The sequence below is a fragment of the Syngnathoides biaculeatus genome, chromosome 15, assembly GCF_019802595.1.
Source record: "Syngnathoides biaculeatus isolate LvHL_M chromosome 15, ASM1980259v1, whole genome shotgun sequence".
Lineage (NCBI taxonomy): Eukaryota > Metazoa > Chordata > Actinopteri > Syngnathiformes > Syngnathidae > Syngnathoides > Syngnathoides biaculeatus.
This window is the reverse complement of record NC_084654.1, coordinates 22,076,146-22,088,955: the sequence shown is the minus strand read 5'-3', so window position 1 is coordinate 22,088,955 and position 12,810 is coordinate 22,076,146. Positions and strand designations below refer to the sequence as shown.

Genomic DNA, 12,810 nt, shown 5'->3' with positions numbered 1-12,810 from the left:
AAAAAATCCGTCCAAAATGTACTTTCAGGGGTAATGTAAGAAGAGTATTCGAGTATTTGGGGATCGTAGTTTGTGATCTCTTTATAGTGCGAACTGCAGATTAGATCACATTTCAATGACGCCGATTTATTTAGTTTTTTTGCGAATGTGAGTTTGGTAACGGAAAAACACATGAATAAGAAAAACAAGAGCAAAACATCGCGTGTGTACGCTCAAAGTTACACAACGATGTTCCTAAAGTTGCCACGGTCGAAATGCCCTATTTTGAAAACCAGTTTCTTAGGACCAAAGGTTAGGACCACCGGCCCTGGAGTTCCAGAGCTCTGGAAAACTCTACCCTCTTAAACAGGGTCTTCTTTCGGCTTAGTCATATTTTGACAAATATACAAATCCAGACAACAGTTCCTGCGATCCAAACACACAGCAACAAAGTCCCCCAAAGGTTCCTGGACCTCAGGAAAGTACTAGCCACGTAGCAGGCTCTTCTTTTATGAACCCAGACCTTAATTTAGACCAGGGGTGTCAAACTCATTTTTCAGCGGGCCGAATTGTAGTTCCGGCTTGCGATTGTGAAACATCCATCCATTTTCTTTTGCCGCTTATCCTCACGACGGTCACAGGGAGTGCTGAAGCCCTATCCGAGCCGTCAACTGGCAGGAGGCGGGGTTACACCCTGAACTAGATGCCGGCCAATCCCAGGCACATACTGTAGAGACAGACAAAAGTCGCTCTAACAATCACACCTATGGGCAATTTAGACTGTAGACTGGAGTGCCCCAAGGAAACCCACGTGGGCACGGGGGAGAACATGCAAACTCCACACAGGTGGGTCCGGGATTGAACCCGGGACCTCAGAACTGTGAGGTCAACGCTTTACCAGCTGAGCCACAGTGCCGCCGACTGTGAAACAATAAAAAATATTTCATTCACCAATTTATGAACTAGCTTTCAGAAATCAAGGGCAATGCGTTTCTCAATTGGTAACAAAAATGCTTGTAATATCTCAACTTTATCATTTATGATACATTTGAAATTTTGGTGCAGATTTTTACAAGAATCACGGAAATTGAGACTCTAGATTTGGCTCCGCGGGCCACGTAAAATCACGCGGCGGGGCCAAATCTGGCCCCCGGACCTTGGGTTTGACACCCGCGATTGACAATAGCTCCGAGGTGCCCCGGAAATGCGCTTTTGCAGCTTCTGGAACTAAAACGTTGCACTCCGACATGTGCTCAGTCCGACTGGGCACCACCCGTTCAGGTTTCGGGACCTGTGGAAAGTTCGACCGCACTCCCTAGCGGGTACAAAACGAGACTTTTTCTACCGTCGCCATGATTGACGATAAGAAGATGAAGGCTGTTGGAAGGGGCTTGTTTGGCTAGCATCGACAAGACGTGGATGAATATGCAATATGTAACGCACAGGATGCTACAACCCGCGCATACTGTATATGAAACGCACGCCACGCCGGCCGCTCCCTCGCTTGCGGTGCGCAGGGTCGAACGCGGGATCAGTCGCGCTTCATCCGGGCCTGTTGCCATGGCAACACAGAAAGGGGGGGGGGGGGTCCATTCTCTGATTCTCCCGGTCGTCACCGACGACGACGCAGACGCCACCCCCCAACCCCCGCTCCTCTCTTTTGTCGGCGCTCATTTTGTGATGTTTTCACACGTTCTGAATCAGACCCCCGCCCCCAAAAATGTAATTTGTTCATTATGATTGTGTGTGTGTGGGGTGTGATTAGGTGACTATGCGATTGTGCGGTGTGGCCGAATCCCACAAGGCAACGGGGCAGGCATGGCAGCTGCCTGCCTGCCTGCCTGGATGGATGGATGGATGCGGGGTGGGGGTGGTCCAGATGGTCACAAATCGCAAATGATGAAATCCACTGCACGCTCCCGTCACCAATAACTAAGCAAAAGACACACACGTTAAAAAAAAAAAAATAATAATAATAATAAAAAAAATTATAATAATGCTTGACTTGACCTTGACTTACGATTTCATTCCGTTTCTTGACGAAACTCGTAAGGCGATTTTAAATCAATATTACCCATCGAAATGAATTGAAATGATTCCTTTCCAGCACACCAAACAAACACCAAATGTTTTTCTTTTCTTTTTTTTTAAAGAAATAAAATATAATTACCGTGAGGGTACCGAAGTAGTTACTTGAGATACGTCATTCGGTAAATGACGTAAAGTGTTTCGGCTACCTTAGCAAAATAATGGGGTCTTCAATTTAAAAAAAAAAAATAGAAAATAGACTTCCAGGTCTTTACTGTAACTCACGGTTGAAGTTTATTTCAAAAGTAAACACAAACCAATATTAAATCGACCCTTGTGTACTTAGAACGACCACATTGCTTCGGCTAAGGAAAGTCCGCCTAGCTTAAAGCTAACGGAAGAGCCCAAAACGCCATAGGATTTTTGTGCTGGTGTGTTCACCTCTTTGGCAATTTCACCCGTTAGGTAACGCATATCAATGGCCAATACAAAATATAAAATACTCACAAGCATATATTCTCATTTTATCGTCTGTGAATCGTGACTTTCGTGACTCCTGAAGAGTTTTTTACGGCTGCTATGTCTTCATGAAAATCCACGTTGTACTGCCCCCAAATGGCCAAGGTGCGCGTAGCAGAAGGAGCGCCAGAACGACAACTTCAAATGAAGCAAAAAAAAAAAAAAAAAAACAAGTGACAAAAATAATTTATTCTTAATTCCAATTTATTATGTCATCGCTGCATCTTTTGATAAGGTACAATATTGTATAGGGCTATTTTTTTTTTTTATCGGGGGAGGGCTGGGACCGATTAATGTAATTCCCGTTCATTTCGATAGGGGAAATGATTTGAGATAAGAGTGAATTAAACTCGTATTTCAAAGCACGTCTCATTCCAACTCACTTCACTCAAACTTACCTGGAATTGTACTACTGGACTAATGATGACAACACAACAACGTAAAAAAAAAAGGATGTGAGGGGGTTAGACATTAATATAGTCGCATTTTAATCAGGCGATGAAAAAGTGACCCAGTTAAAGCTGAATGAAATACTAATAATAACTAATAATAAATATGAAAAACTACCCTCCAATTAAATTAGACAATAGTTCCTGTGGTCCAAACCCATAATTTTCCCAGTCTCGGGGTAAATTTCCATGTTTTATGAAACGTGGATTAGCCACGTCATTAAAAAAGAAAAAAAATCACCCAATTAATCAAAACATCTGCTCTAACACCACGCTAAGCTAAATATGATCCTCGGGTAATAAAAATATAATAATCAGCTTATACTGTACACGCATGAGCACATCTCCGGAGAGGTAACTACAATAGTACCATTAGTGGCACGCGGCCTCCCTCTAGCGGCGGAGATCGAATAAAATCGCTGAATTATTAAATTCAAGATAACAAGCCATCGTTCTGCAACATATTACATCCATTCCTCCGTTCATTTTCTTCACCGCTTATCCTCACAAGGGCCGCGGGAGAGCCGGAGCCTGTCCCAGCTTTCAACCAGCGGGGGACGAGGAAAACATGCAAACTCCGCTCCGGATTTGAACCCCGGTCCTTAGAATTGTGAGGCCAATGCCTCTTTGTGTGTGTGTATACAAACATTGACTTGATTTTACCTTTTTTTAAAAAAAATATTTCATAATAACAGTACAAATACGCATACACGCTATATTTTACTGTAAAATCACCAGACGATAACCCACGTTTGGCAAATAAATGTACCTTTTAATAGGATATTGAAGGCGTTAGTACCAAAAAGGCACACAGGCCGGACTTCATATTAACAATGAAAAATGTATTTGTTGTTGTTTTTTTTTTAAAGCTACAAGTTGACAAAAAAAAGTTTTTTTTTTTTCCTGAAGGAAGATAAATCCTTTCACAGAAAGGACAGCATAAGAGACATAAATGAGACTCTTGCAAAAGCAACTTTTTTTTTATATGGCTGTGTACCTTAATCATGATATAAGAAATGTCTTTGTCTGTTAAAATAGGACATAAACAACCTGTAAGAAATATAGATATGAATTAAAAAATAAACATATTCGGATGTTGCAGTGTAGGAAAAAATAGCACAATTAAAGCAGAGTGAGCTGCATGTCGACTGCTTTTCTAATCCGTCTGCACATATTTTTTTTTTTTCATATTTACTGTAAAATGACAAAGGAGTGGTTTTGCATTTACAAAGACTCCGGGGCTACACAGAGCAAATAAAACGTCCAAAATGTTCCTTTGCGTTTTTGTTTCCCACCCAGTAAGACCTTAGAAGCTTTTTGGAAGACGTCAAAATGTTGAGTCAAAATTCACAATTTTTTTAATATATATATATACCCACACAGATATGACGACATGTCACCAACTGAGCTCAAAAGTAGACAAAGTGACTTCTACGAGGCTTGTATCCAAATAGTTGGATCTCTAGAGTGCGTGGCACCCATTCATCCATCCATTTTCTTTTGCCGCTTATCCTCACGAGGGTCGCGGGGAATGCTGGAGCCTATTCCAGCTGCCAACAGGCACAGCGGGAGGCGGGGGCACACCCTGAACTGGTCGCCAGTCAATCGCAGGGCACATGGAGACAAAACAGCCGCACTCACAATCACACCTATGGGCAATTTAGAGGGATGTTGTTTTTGGGGATGTGGGAGGAAACCGGACACGCAAACTCCACTCAGGCAGGATGGAACCCGAGTCCTCAGAAGTGCGAGGCCGACGTTTTACCAGGTGCCCCACCGTGCCGCCCATGCCACCCATCACATGTGAAATCATACAATTTGCTCTTTTGTTTATATTTCTGAAAATGTGTCTCGTGACATCACAAGCTGGCTAAATCCCAAGCGAACTACATGGAAAGGTCAAAGCTGAAAGGTAGGCAGAGCTGCAGGGGTTGTTTTACGGGCGTTGACCAAACAGCCCACACTAAGAATGCCCGGCGGAATTAATGACGAGGCGTATTTGTGTTTGGCGACGGGTCCGCTGCATGCGCCGCAGACACGGATCGGCTACGCTAGCTGTGACACGCGTGGGCAGCTTGGTGACGAAGTTCTGCCCGCGCGAGTGAAAATACAACCCGTGTATTTACTCTCTCTTCTTGAGGCTTGAGTCCAGAACTTCATAATACTAATATGCGCGTTATAGAAACCCCGCCCCCTTCGAAAAAGGCTAACGTATGCTACAGAAATTGAAACATATGCTCTAACGGGTAAACCTTTTGACAAAAGCACACCATAGAACTGGACCTGTTGGAACCGGCGATAAATAACGCACAAAGTCTCCTTTGAAGGCGCGAATGTGGAAAATAAAAGCTCCGACGTGCATAATACTGTCACGTTTCCGTATTCTTGCCTGTAATACTGAATAAAAAAATAACATATTTTCGGTCAGTTGATGTGAAGAAGCAACAAAGTCTAGTTTAAAAGCTAGCCGGCTCCGACCGGCGCGGCACCGCGTAGGCTTCAAACGGTTCTGAGCGAGCGTAAACGCCGCCGGGTCCGCTCCGAATGAGCGGTCCGGAGTCGGTTTAAAAGGGTGCCGCGTAGACTTGCAACAGTGCCGAGTGAGCCCAAAACGGTGCAGAGTAGGCTTGAAAATAATATCGGACAGGGTCCAAACAGAACCAAATGACCTTGAGTTGGCAATTAGCAAGTTTTGAAAGGTGCAAGGTCGAAAAAAAAAATCTCGGAACCGTGCCGAGTGAAGCTCAACATGGCAGGGGTGTCAAATTTCATTTTTCTGGGGGGCCACGTTGTAGTCCGGGTTTTGTGCTTGTAACATATCAACTTGGTTGTCGATGATATATGACAAATTGAAATTTTGCAGATTTTTTACAAGAAATGGAAACTCTAGATTTGGCTTTGCGGGCCACATAAAATCATGCGGCGGACCAGATCTGGCCCCCGGGCCTCGAGTTTGACAACAGTCCAGACTAGGTCTAAAATGGCGCCGTGCCGGCTTCAGAACTTGCTCAGTATGCTTTCAGCGGTGCCGCGCAGGGATAAAACCGGACCGAGTGATCTCCAAGCAGAACGGGGAACGCTTAAACGGCGCCGAGTGGCGCTTAAAACCGCGAGCTCAAAAAAAGGCACCGAACGAGCTGAAGTGGACGTCGCGCAAAATCGAAAGAGAACCGTGTCAAATGATGGCGAGCGAGGTGAAAATGGCGGCGGCGATTGTCTCGAAGGCACGTCTGGACGGCGCGGCGTGTTTGGGCACGCTCGCGCTTCCTGTCGAGAGGCGGCAAAAGCGTCCATCTTTGCAGGTCTTTGGTTGCTAGCGCCGCATTTGAGTCTTTTTGCAGTCCCTTTAGCGTTCCTCTGTATTGATTATTTAAAAAAAATGAATTCAAAAAAAAAAAAAAAAAAAAAAAAAAAAGGAGCTCCTCACACCACAAACTCGGGCACGTCGTCGCTGGTGAGGTCCAGGGAGAAGTACTTGCTGGTTCTCTTGATCCCGGCGCACTGGTCGGCCAGGCCCTGGTAGGCTCCTCCTCCTCCGCCGCCGCCGCCCCCGTCGCTCAGCTCCTGGGCGCACCCGAAAGTGTAGCTGTGCGCCGTGTCCTGGCACAGCTCGGCCCACTGCAGGCAGTCCTTCTGGTACAGGCGCACGTCGTCCAGCGACTGGCTGTGGCGATCGCTGGACGACGGCGGCTTCCTGCACGTCGACGTCTGCCAGCGGGAAAACGCGACGATCAGCGATTTCGGTAGGTTCCCAGTTTCACACCCGATTACCACATTTGTAATATTTTCAAATAGAAAGTGTGTGTTGAGCTGGAAAATTACAAAACATTTTTTTTAATGCAGGAATGGTTTGCGACCTGTGTGAAGGGACCATGACAGTCTCAAGAGTTTCTAACAAGTCTCAAGACCGGAATGGAACAGTAAAGCCCAACATATAATTTTTTAAGCCCCAGCTGAGGTTACAAGCAAAAAAATGTTTTTGACGTTAATCTTAAGCCTCGCCCTACCTGCGGGAGGGACTCGATGCTTTGTCCTCTCATCTTGACAACCGTCTCCGAGGAGCTGGACGTGGACGAGCTGACGTCCTTCACGATGAGACCTGCCGACGCCACATTTGAAAGGTTTAGCGCTCCGAAGCCTTAAGTCACGAAATGCATCATTTTTAGTATGTTATGAAAAAACGGCACCCACACCACACCTCACCACAAAACATGATTTTGACATGTATGTCTTTTTGTAACTCCCGCCGTGAAAATCCTGTCGAGGGATTTGTTTTCGCACTCAAGCGGTCTCGTTTGTTTATACTAGTTCTACCTGCTGGGAGGAAGCTCGTTGTTCCTTCGTGTTAGCCAAAATGCCGGCTCGTTGTATTGCTGGATATTGCTCGAACACTCGGGAGGACGGATTCGCTCTTCATACTTTTCCAAAAGACTCGGTTCGTCGTGAGCTTCATGGGTTCCAAAAGACAGCTAGGTGTGTGTACAGCTACTAAAAAAACAATAGTTGGGGTGGGACGTAATCCGTACGTCAGGAGCGCTCAATGTGTCGATGTGCGTCCGCCGAACACGGCTTCAGCCGGGGTGGGTCATCTCTGCCGCGGAGGTGGATCGGGCGGGGAGACGGTTTGGCTGCGGCATCGTTGTTGCTCGCGGGCTGCGTTGATTATTGCCACTACAGAGGTGGCTCGGACAGGGAGGCGGTTTGGCCATGGCGTGATCGTCGCTCGCGGGCAGCGTCATCACCGCAGCGGAGGTGGATCGGACGGGGAGGTGGTTTGGCCGCGACGTCATCCTTTGTGACCGCGGGCGCCGTTGTTCATCACTGCCGCGGAGGTGCATCGGGCAGGGAGGTGGTTTGGCTGTGATCCGCATATCATCTAAATGTGGCTTGAAACAATAGGGTCACTTCACTCGGTTGTGAGATGTTCTCTTCTTCGAAAAGAGCTTCCGTGTCAGAAGGGGCGTGTTCGTCTCCCATAGTAGGCGGCACAGCGTGTTTTCAATGGCGAATGTCGCGGTGTGATGTCACGGACAGAAGATGCAGCCAATATGGCTACCATTTACTTGAATGTCGAATGAGACTTCCACAACTTCGCACATGGATGACGCGCTCTCGGCTCATATTTATTTTTTCATAACAATATCTATTTTAGAATGTTTCTAGGCATGAGACTTGACCTTTAAACCAGACGAGGAGCAAGCGGATGTGAGTTTTTACCCGAGAATCCGTTGTTGTGATCGGGAGACATGGTCAACATGTCCTCGGTGATGTGGATGCACAGCTCCTGGTCCAAGGCCGTCTCGCTCAGCTCCTCGTAGTCTTTGGGGTCGTCTACCAGCATCTCGATCTCTGTTTATTCATAACAGTAATTTTGCTTTAACCAGCAAAATTTTTACAGTTTGGGATTTATCGTAAATTCGCTCGAAACTGTCACCATACCGTCGTCGTCCAGGACGCGCTCTTTGCCGCCGCTTTCCACGCCGGACGTGTGCGAGCTGCCGTGGCTGGCGGTGGAGGAGCCGCAAGTCCTCAGGGGTCCGTGGGGGGCCGGGTGGGGGGCGCGGAAGCTGTCCGCCTCGATGCCCGACGTGTGCGAGCTGCCGTGGCTGGCGGTGGAGTGGCGCGACAGACGCTTGTGGCGGGAGACGCTGCCGGCGCTGCTGCCGCTGGCCCGCGAGCGCTTGTCCAGGTGGTCCATGTCCAGGTCCAGAGCGTCGCTGATGTACGACTCGCGGTACTGTTTTTTCTCTACAAGCACATACGTCAACAATTATGCGTGGTATGAAACCCGCGATTAACGGATTCACGTCGACGTTTTGTTCATTCGACGGACCTTCGTGTTCCTCCAGCCGGCGGACCTGCTTGAGGACGGGCTGCAGGTTCATGTAGAGTCGGTGGCTGTTGCTGAGCAGCTGCAGGAGGTGGCGGGAGCGCACGGGGCACCCGGTGTAGTAGATGAGCTTGCGGGCCGAGGGCAGCCCGTCGGGGAGGATCTCGAACTTCTTTCCCTGAGAACCAAGCGGCGGACGGTCAACAGCAAACTGGAATGTGAACGCGAGACGCACGTGAAAACCTTCAGTCGGCTTGTAAAACGCGTTCCGCGGTCGGAGAACCGATCAGAGCTGTTATCATGCCCCCCCCCCCCCCTCCAAAAAAAAAAAAAAAAAAAAACAATTTGGACGCCACGTTGGCTGAACACGCGGAAACAAACAAGCGACTCTTGGCTGAAGCTCAGCTGACGAGCAGCTGTCCTTGCTTATTTTTAATAAAATCTTTTTTTGGCTTTTAAAACCCGGGACTATGCTATGAATTTGTATTATTACTTTATCAAAACTGAATGAAATACTGCACAGTACATTTTTTTGGAACAAGAGCCTTTGATTTGGATCTTTCTGATAACAGTTCATACAACATTTCAGGAAAAATGTGCCCTGAATGTCCATCCATCCATTTTCTTTGTCGCTTATCCTCACAAGTGTCGCAGGGAGTGCTGGAGCCTATCCCAGGGATTTGTCAAAATTATGTGACGTCTTTTATGCAAAAGGGACTTTTCAAATCGTGTGTAATTCGCTTAGTCACTTAATAATTTTCCTTTGTTTAAGCGTAAATGTTCAAAATGTGCAGAAAGTAGTTCAGTAAATGGCAAAAATACTTTTTAGGCAAGTCTGTACTTGGAAAGTATTAGAAGTATTATAAGTATATATTTTTTAGGTGGTACTTGGAGTAAAAATTTGGACAACAGCTGCCCTAAGGCCTTGAGAGTATCCATCCATCCATTTTCGTAGGTGCTTATCCTCACAAGGGTCGGAGGAGTCCTGGAGCCTATCCCAGCTGTCAACGGGCAGGAACTGGTTGCCAACCAGTCGCAGGGCACATCGAGACAAACAGCCGCACTCACAATCACACCTTGGGGCAATTTAGAGCCTCCAATCAATGCGCGTTTTGGGGTTGTGGGAGGAAAGCGGTGTGCCCGGAGAAAACCCACGCAGGCATGCGGAGAATATGCAAACTCCACATAGGGAGGGCCAGGATTGAACCCGGCGCAGCTGTAGAGCGTTTTGAGGACTGCTGGGGTTCAAATCCTGGCCTCCCCTGTGTGGAGTTTGCATGTTCTCCCCGTGCCTGTGTGGGTTTTCTTTGGGTTACTTTCCTCCCACACCCCAAAAAAAAAACCGCATTGATTGGACACTCTAAATTGCCCCCAGGTGTGATTGTGAGTGCGACTGTTGCCTGTCCCCGTGTGCCGTGCCAATGGCTGGCAACCAGTTCAGGGTGTACCCCGCCTCCCGCCCGACGACAGCTGGGATTGGCTCCCCCACTCCCGCGACCCTTGTGAGGATAAGCGGCTGAGAAAGCAGACGGGTTGATCTTTACGATGAGTTACTGCCACAAGGTGTGACGTCCAGGTGTCTCCCGATAACTCCGTTTGCTTGACCAACTTCCTGTGATAAAAAGGACTTTGATTTGGACTTTCTATGGAACCTCGAATTTGGAGCTCCGCCACATAAATATGTATAAAATAATATCATACCGAACATGTCATTAAAATTAAGGACATGAACTTGTCATAATGTGTGAAGAACTATTGAATCAAGAACTTTGATTTTGATCTTTTGTGATACATTAAAGTACGTCAAAGCTGGCAGAATTTACAGTTCGATTTTGCAGACACTAAAATGTTGTAAATTTACATATTTGGATGCGGAAGTGTCATAATGCTGTCAAATTGTCAGAACGTCTCACTGGCGCTCAGTTTGGTTGAGCAACATTTTGAGTTGTGGACTTTTATGTGATGTTTAGAAGGCTCAAAGAAAAATCTGAGGGGGAAAAAAAAGCAGCCTTAAGGCAAAAATATGTGTCTTGGCTCAACAAAGGTCGCTAAACGCCGAGTTGAGGAACCGCAGTGTTGAGATCAAAGTCGATCGGCGCCGCAACGGGCATCATCGCCAGCGGGTCATGGACGATGACCTGGTTCCACATCCACGAGGATAATGAGGAAGTATAAACACCGACTTTTTGTTTTGTCTTCTTGCGTCGGCCTCCTCCAGCGCCCCCTCGAACCGACTCAACATCTGGTGTTTATTGACCCGCGCGGCCCTCCGCTGAAAGCGCGGCTGCGCCCGTCGTTCGGGAGACGAGGAGGACGACGGCGCGCGGGAGCCGAGCATCTCGTCGGCGCCGCGCAACTAGGTCAAATGCAAAACTGCAAACGAAACGGCGCGCGCGCGGGCGTTTATTTTGGGGAATGCCGCCGATCGAGTATGGAGTTTGGGTTACGGGTGGTGAGGCTCGCGTAGGATGTGGCTTCTGTGGCACGGAACCATGTTTGGCCATTTAAACTTCAATTAGCAACGTAGTTTGTCAGGCACTTAAAAAGGTGGAGTACTTCATTTTGGTACCTAGAGACACGGGTTACTGAAAATCAGAATGTTTTGATAAGAGCCATTGTTGAAACTTTTTAACTTGTGAGCCACTTTTTACGCGCTCAACTCGTTTCAAGGAGCAGTTGGAAAACGCACCAAAAATTTCACCCCCAGTTGACCTTTGTTGTCAAACTAAACATCAAACAAAGAGAATTACATTTACCGGATTTTCCGGCCGACAAGCCGCGACTTTTTTCACACGCTTTCAACCCTGCGGTTTAATTTGTGCGTTTTTCGAATGGCCGCAAGGGGCGCACTCGAGCGGAAAAGGTAAGAATGAGACTGGTGGAATATATCTGCAGAGGAAGAGACTTTTGACAGCACACGCTAGCGCAGTGCAAGTGTGTCGCTGCTGTGTTACTGGCGTGTCTCAGTGATATTTACCGGCAAGTTTTATTTTAACCGGTCCTGTTAGCGTTAGGGCGGCGCTAGCGTTAGCACTAGTGTTAGTGCAGTGCTAGCGTGTTGCTACTGTGTTACAGGCGTGTCTCAGTGATATTTACCGGCAAGTTTTATTTTAACCGGCCCTGTTAGCGTTAGCGCAGTGCTAGCGTTAGCACGGCACTAGAGTTAGCACTAGTGTTAGCGCGGTGCTAGCATGTTGCTAGTGTGTTACTGGCGTGTCTCAGTGATATTTACCGGTAAGTTTTTTTTTAACCGGCTCTGTAAGCGTTAAGCGTTAGCGTTAGCACTAGCGTTAGGGCCGCGCTAGCGTTAAACTCTTTCTGTGTACCGTCTTTCTTTGTAAATATCTCGTGTTTCAATGTGGGCACTTGCGGCTTTTTACACAGCTGCGGCGTATGTACGTACCAAATGGTATTTCCTTTACAAATGTACTCGGTGAGGCTTGCAACCAGGCGCGCTCTGTAGGCCGGGAATAACGGTAAAAGAAACGCATAACTTTGCCTTCATGTCCGCTAGCTTAATGCTAAACACATAACTGCGAAACACCACAGACGAGATATCAAATATATATATATATATAATTTGAGATGATTTGAGAGTGTGTTTTGAGTTGAACGTCCTCCCACAACAAATTTAAGCCATATCTCAAGCCACTACTGTACCTACCTGGAATTTTATGATAGCTAACAAATGTTAAAATGTTATTGCGAACGCGCTCTGTAGCGTTAGCTTGAGTTGTGGATGAAACGAATCCACTTTTAAATAATTTTCTATGTGCTAAGTAAGTGCAAGTGTTTGACTGACATGTTCTTCCACACCAAACTCTTTCAAGCATTCCGTTTTTTTACGCCTTGCTTTGTTCACTGGTCAATGAAAATGTTCCCATGTTCGATACGATTTAGTCCGTGCGGCGTCATATTTTCTATGTAGGTCTAGTTTGCGTGTGGGCAGGAAAAGCCTTCCCAAATCCCCCCGATTGGTTCCAGAGGCCTCACAGGGCTGCGGCA

General features: G+C 47.0%; 1 protein-coding gene across 3 annotated transcripts in view; it reads right to left on the bottom strand.

The window, feature by feature from the left end:
* Positions 1 to 3,735: 3,735 nt before the first annotated feature.
* The window catches only part of frmd6 (FERM domain containing 6), a 33,441-nt gene continuing 24,366 nt past the window's right edge, over positions 3,736 to 12,810 (bottom strand). For all 3 annotated transcript variants that reach the window (XM_061843908.1, XM_061843909.1, XM_061843910.1), the window contains exons 10-14: positions 8,809 to 8,983; positions 8,415 to 8,723; positions 8,193 to 8,324; positions 6,983 to 7,074; positions 3,736 to 6,683 (exon numbers count right to left, since the gene is read on the bottom strand). In XM_061843908.1, coding sequence (XP_061699892.1) covers positions 6,399 to 6,683; positions 6,983 to 7,074; positions 8,193 to 8,324; positions 8,415 to 8,723; positions 8,809 to 8,983 — 993 coding nt within the window. In that variant the 3' untranslated portion in view covers positions 3,736 to 6,398. The remainder of the gene's footprint in view (positions 6,684 to 6,982; positions 7,075 to 8,192; positions 8,325 to 8,414; positions 8,724 to 8,808; positions 8,984 to 12,810) is intronic.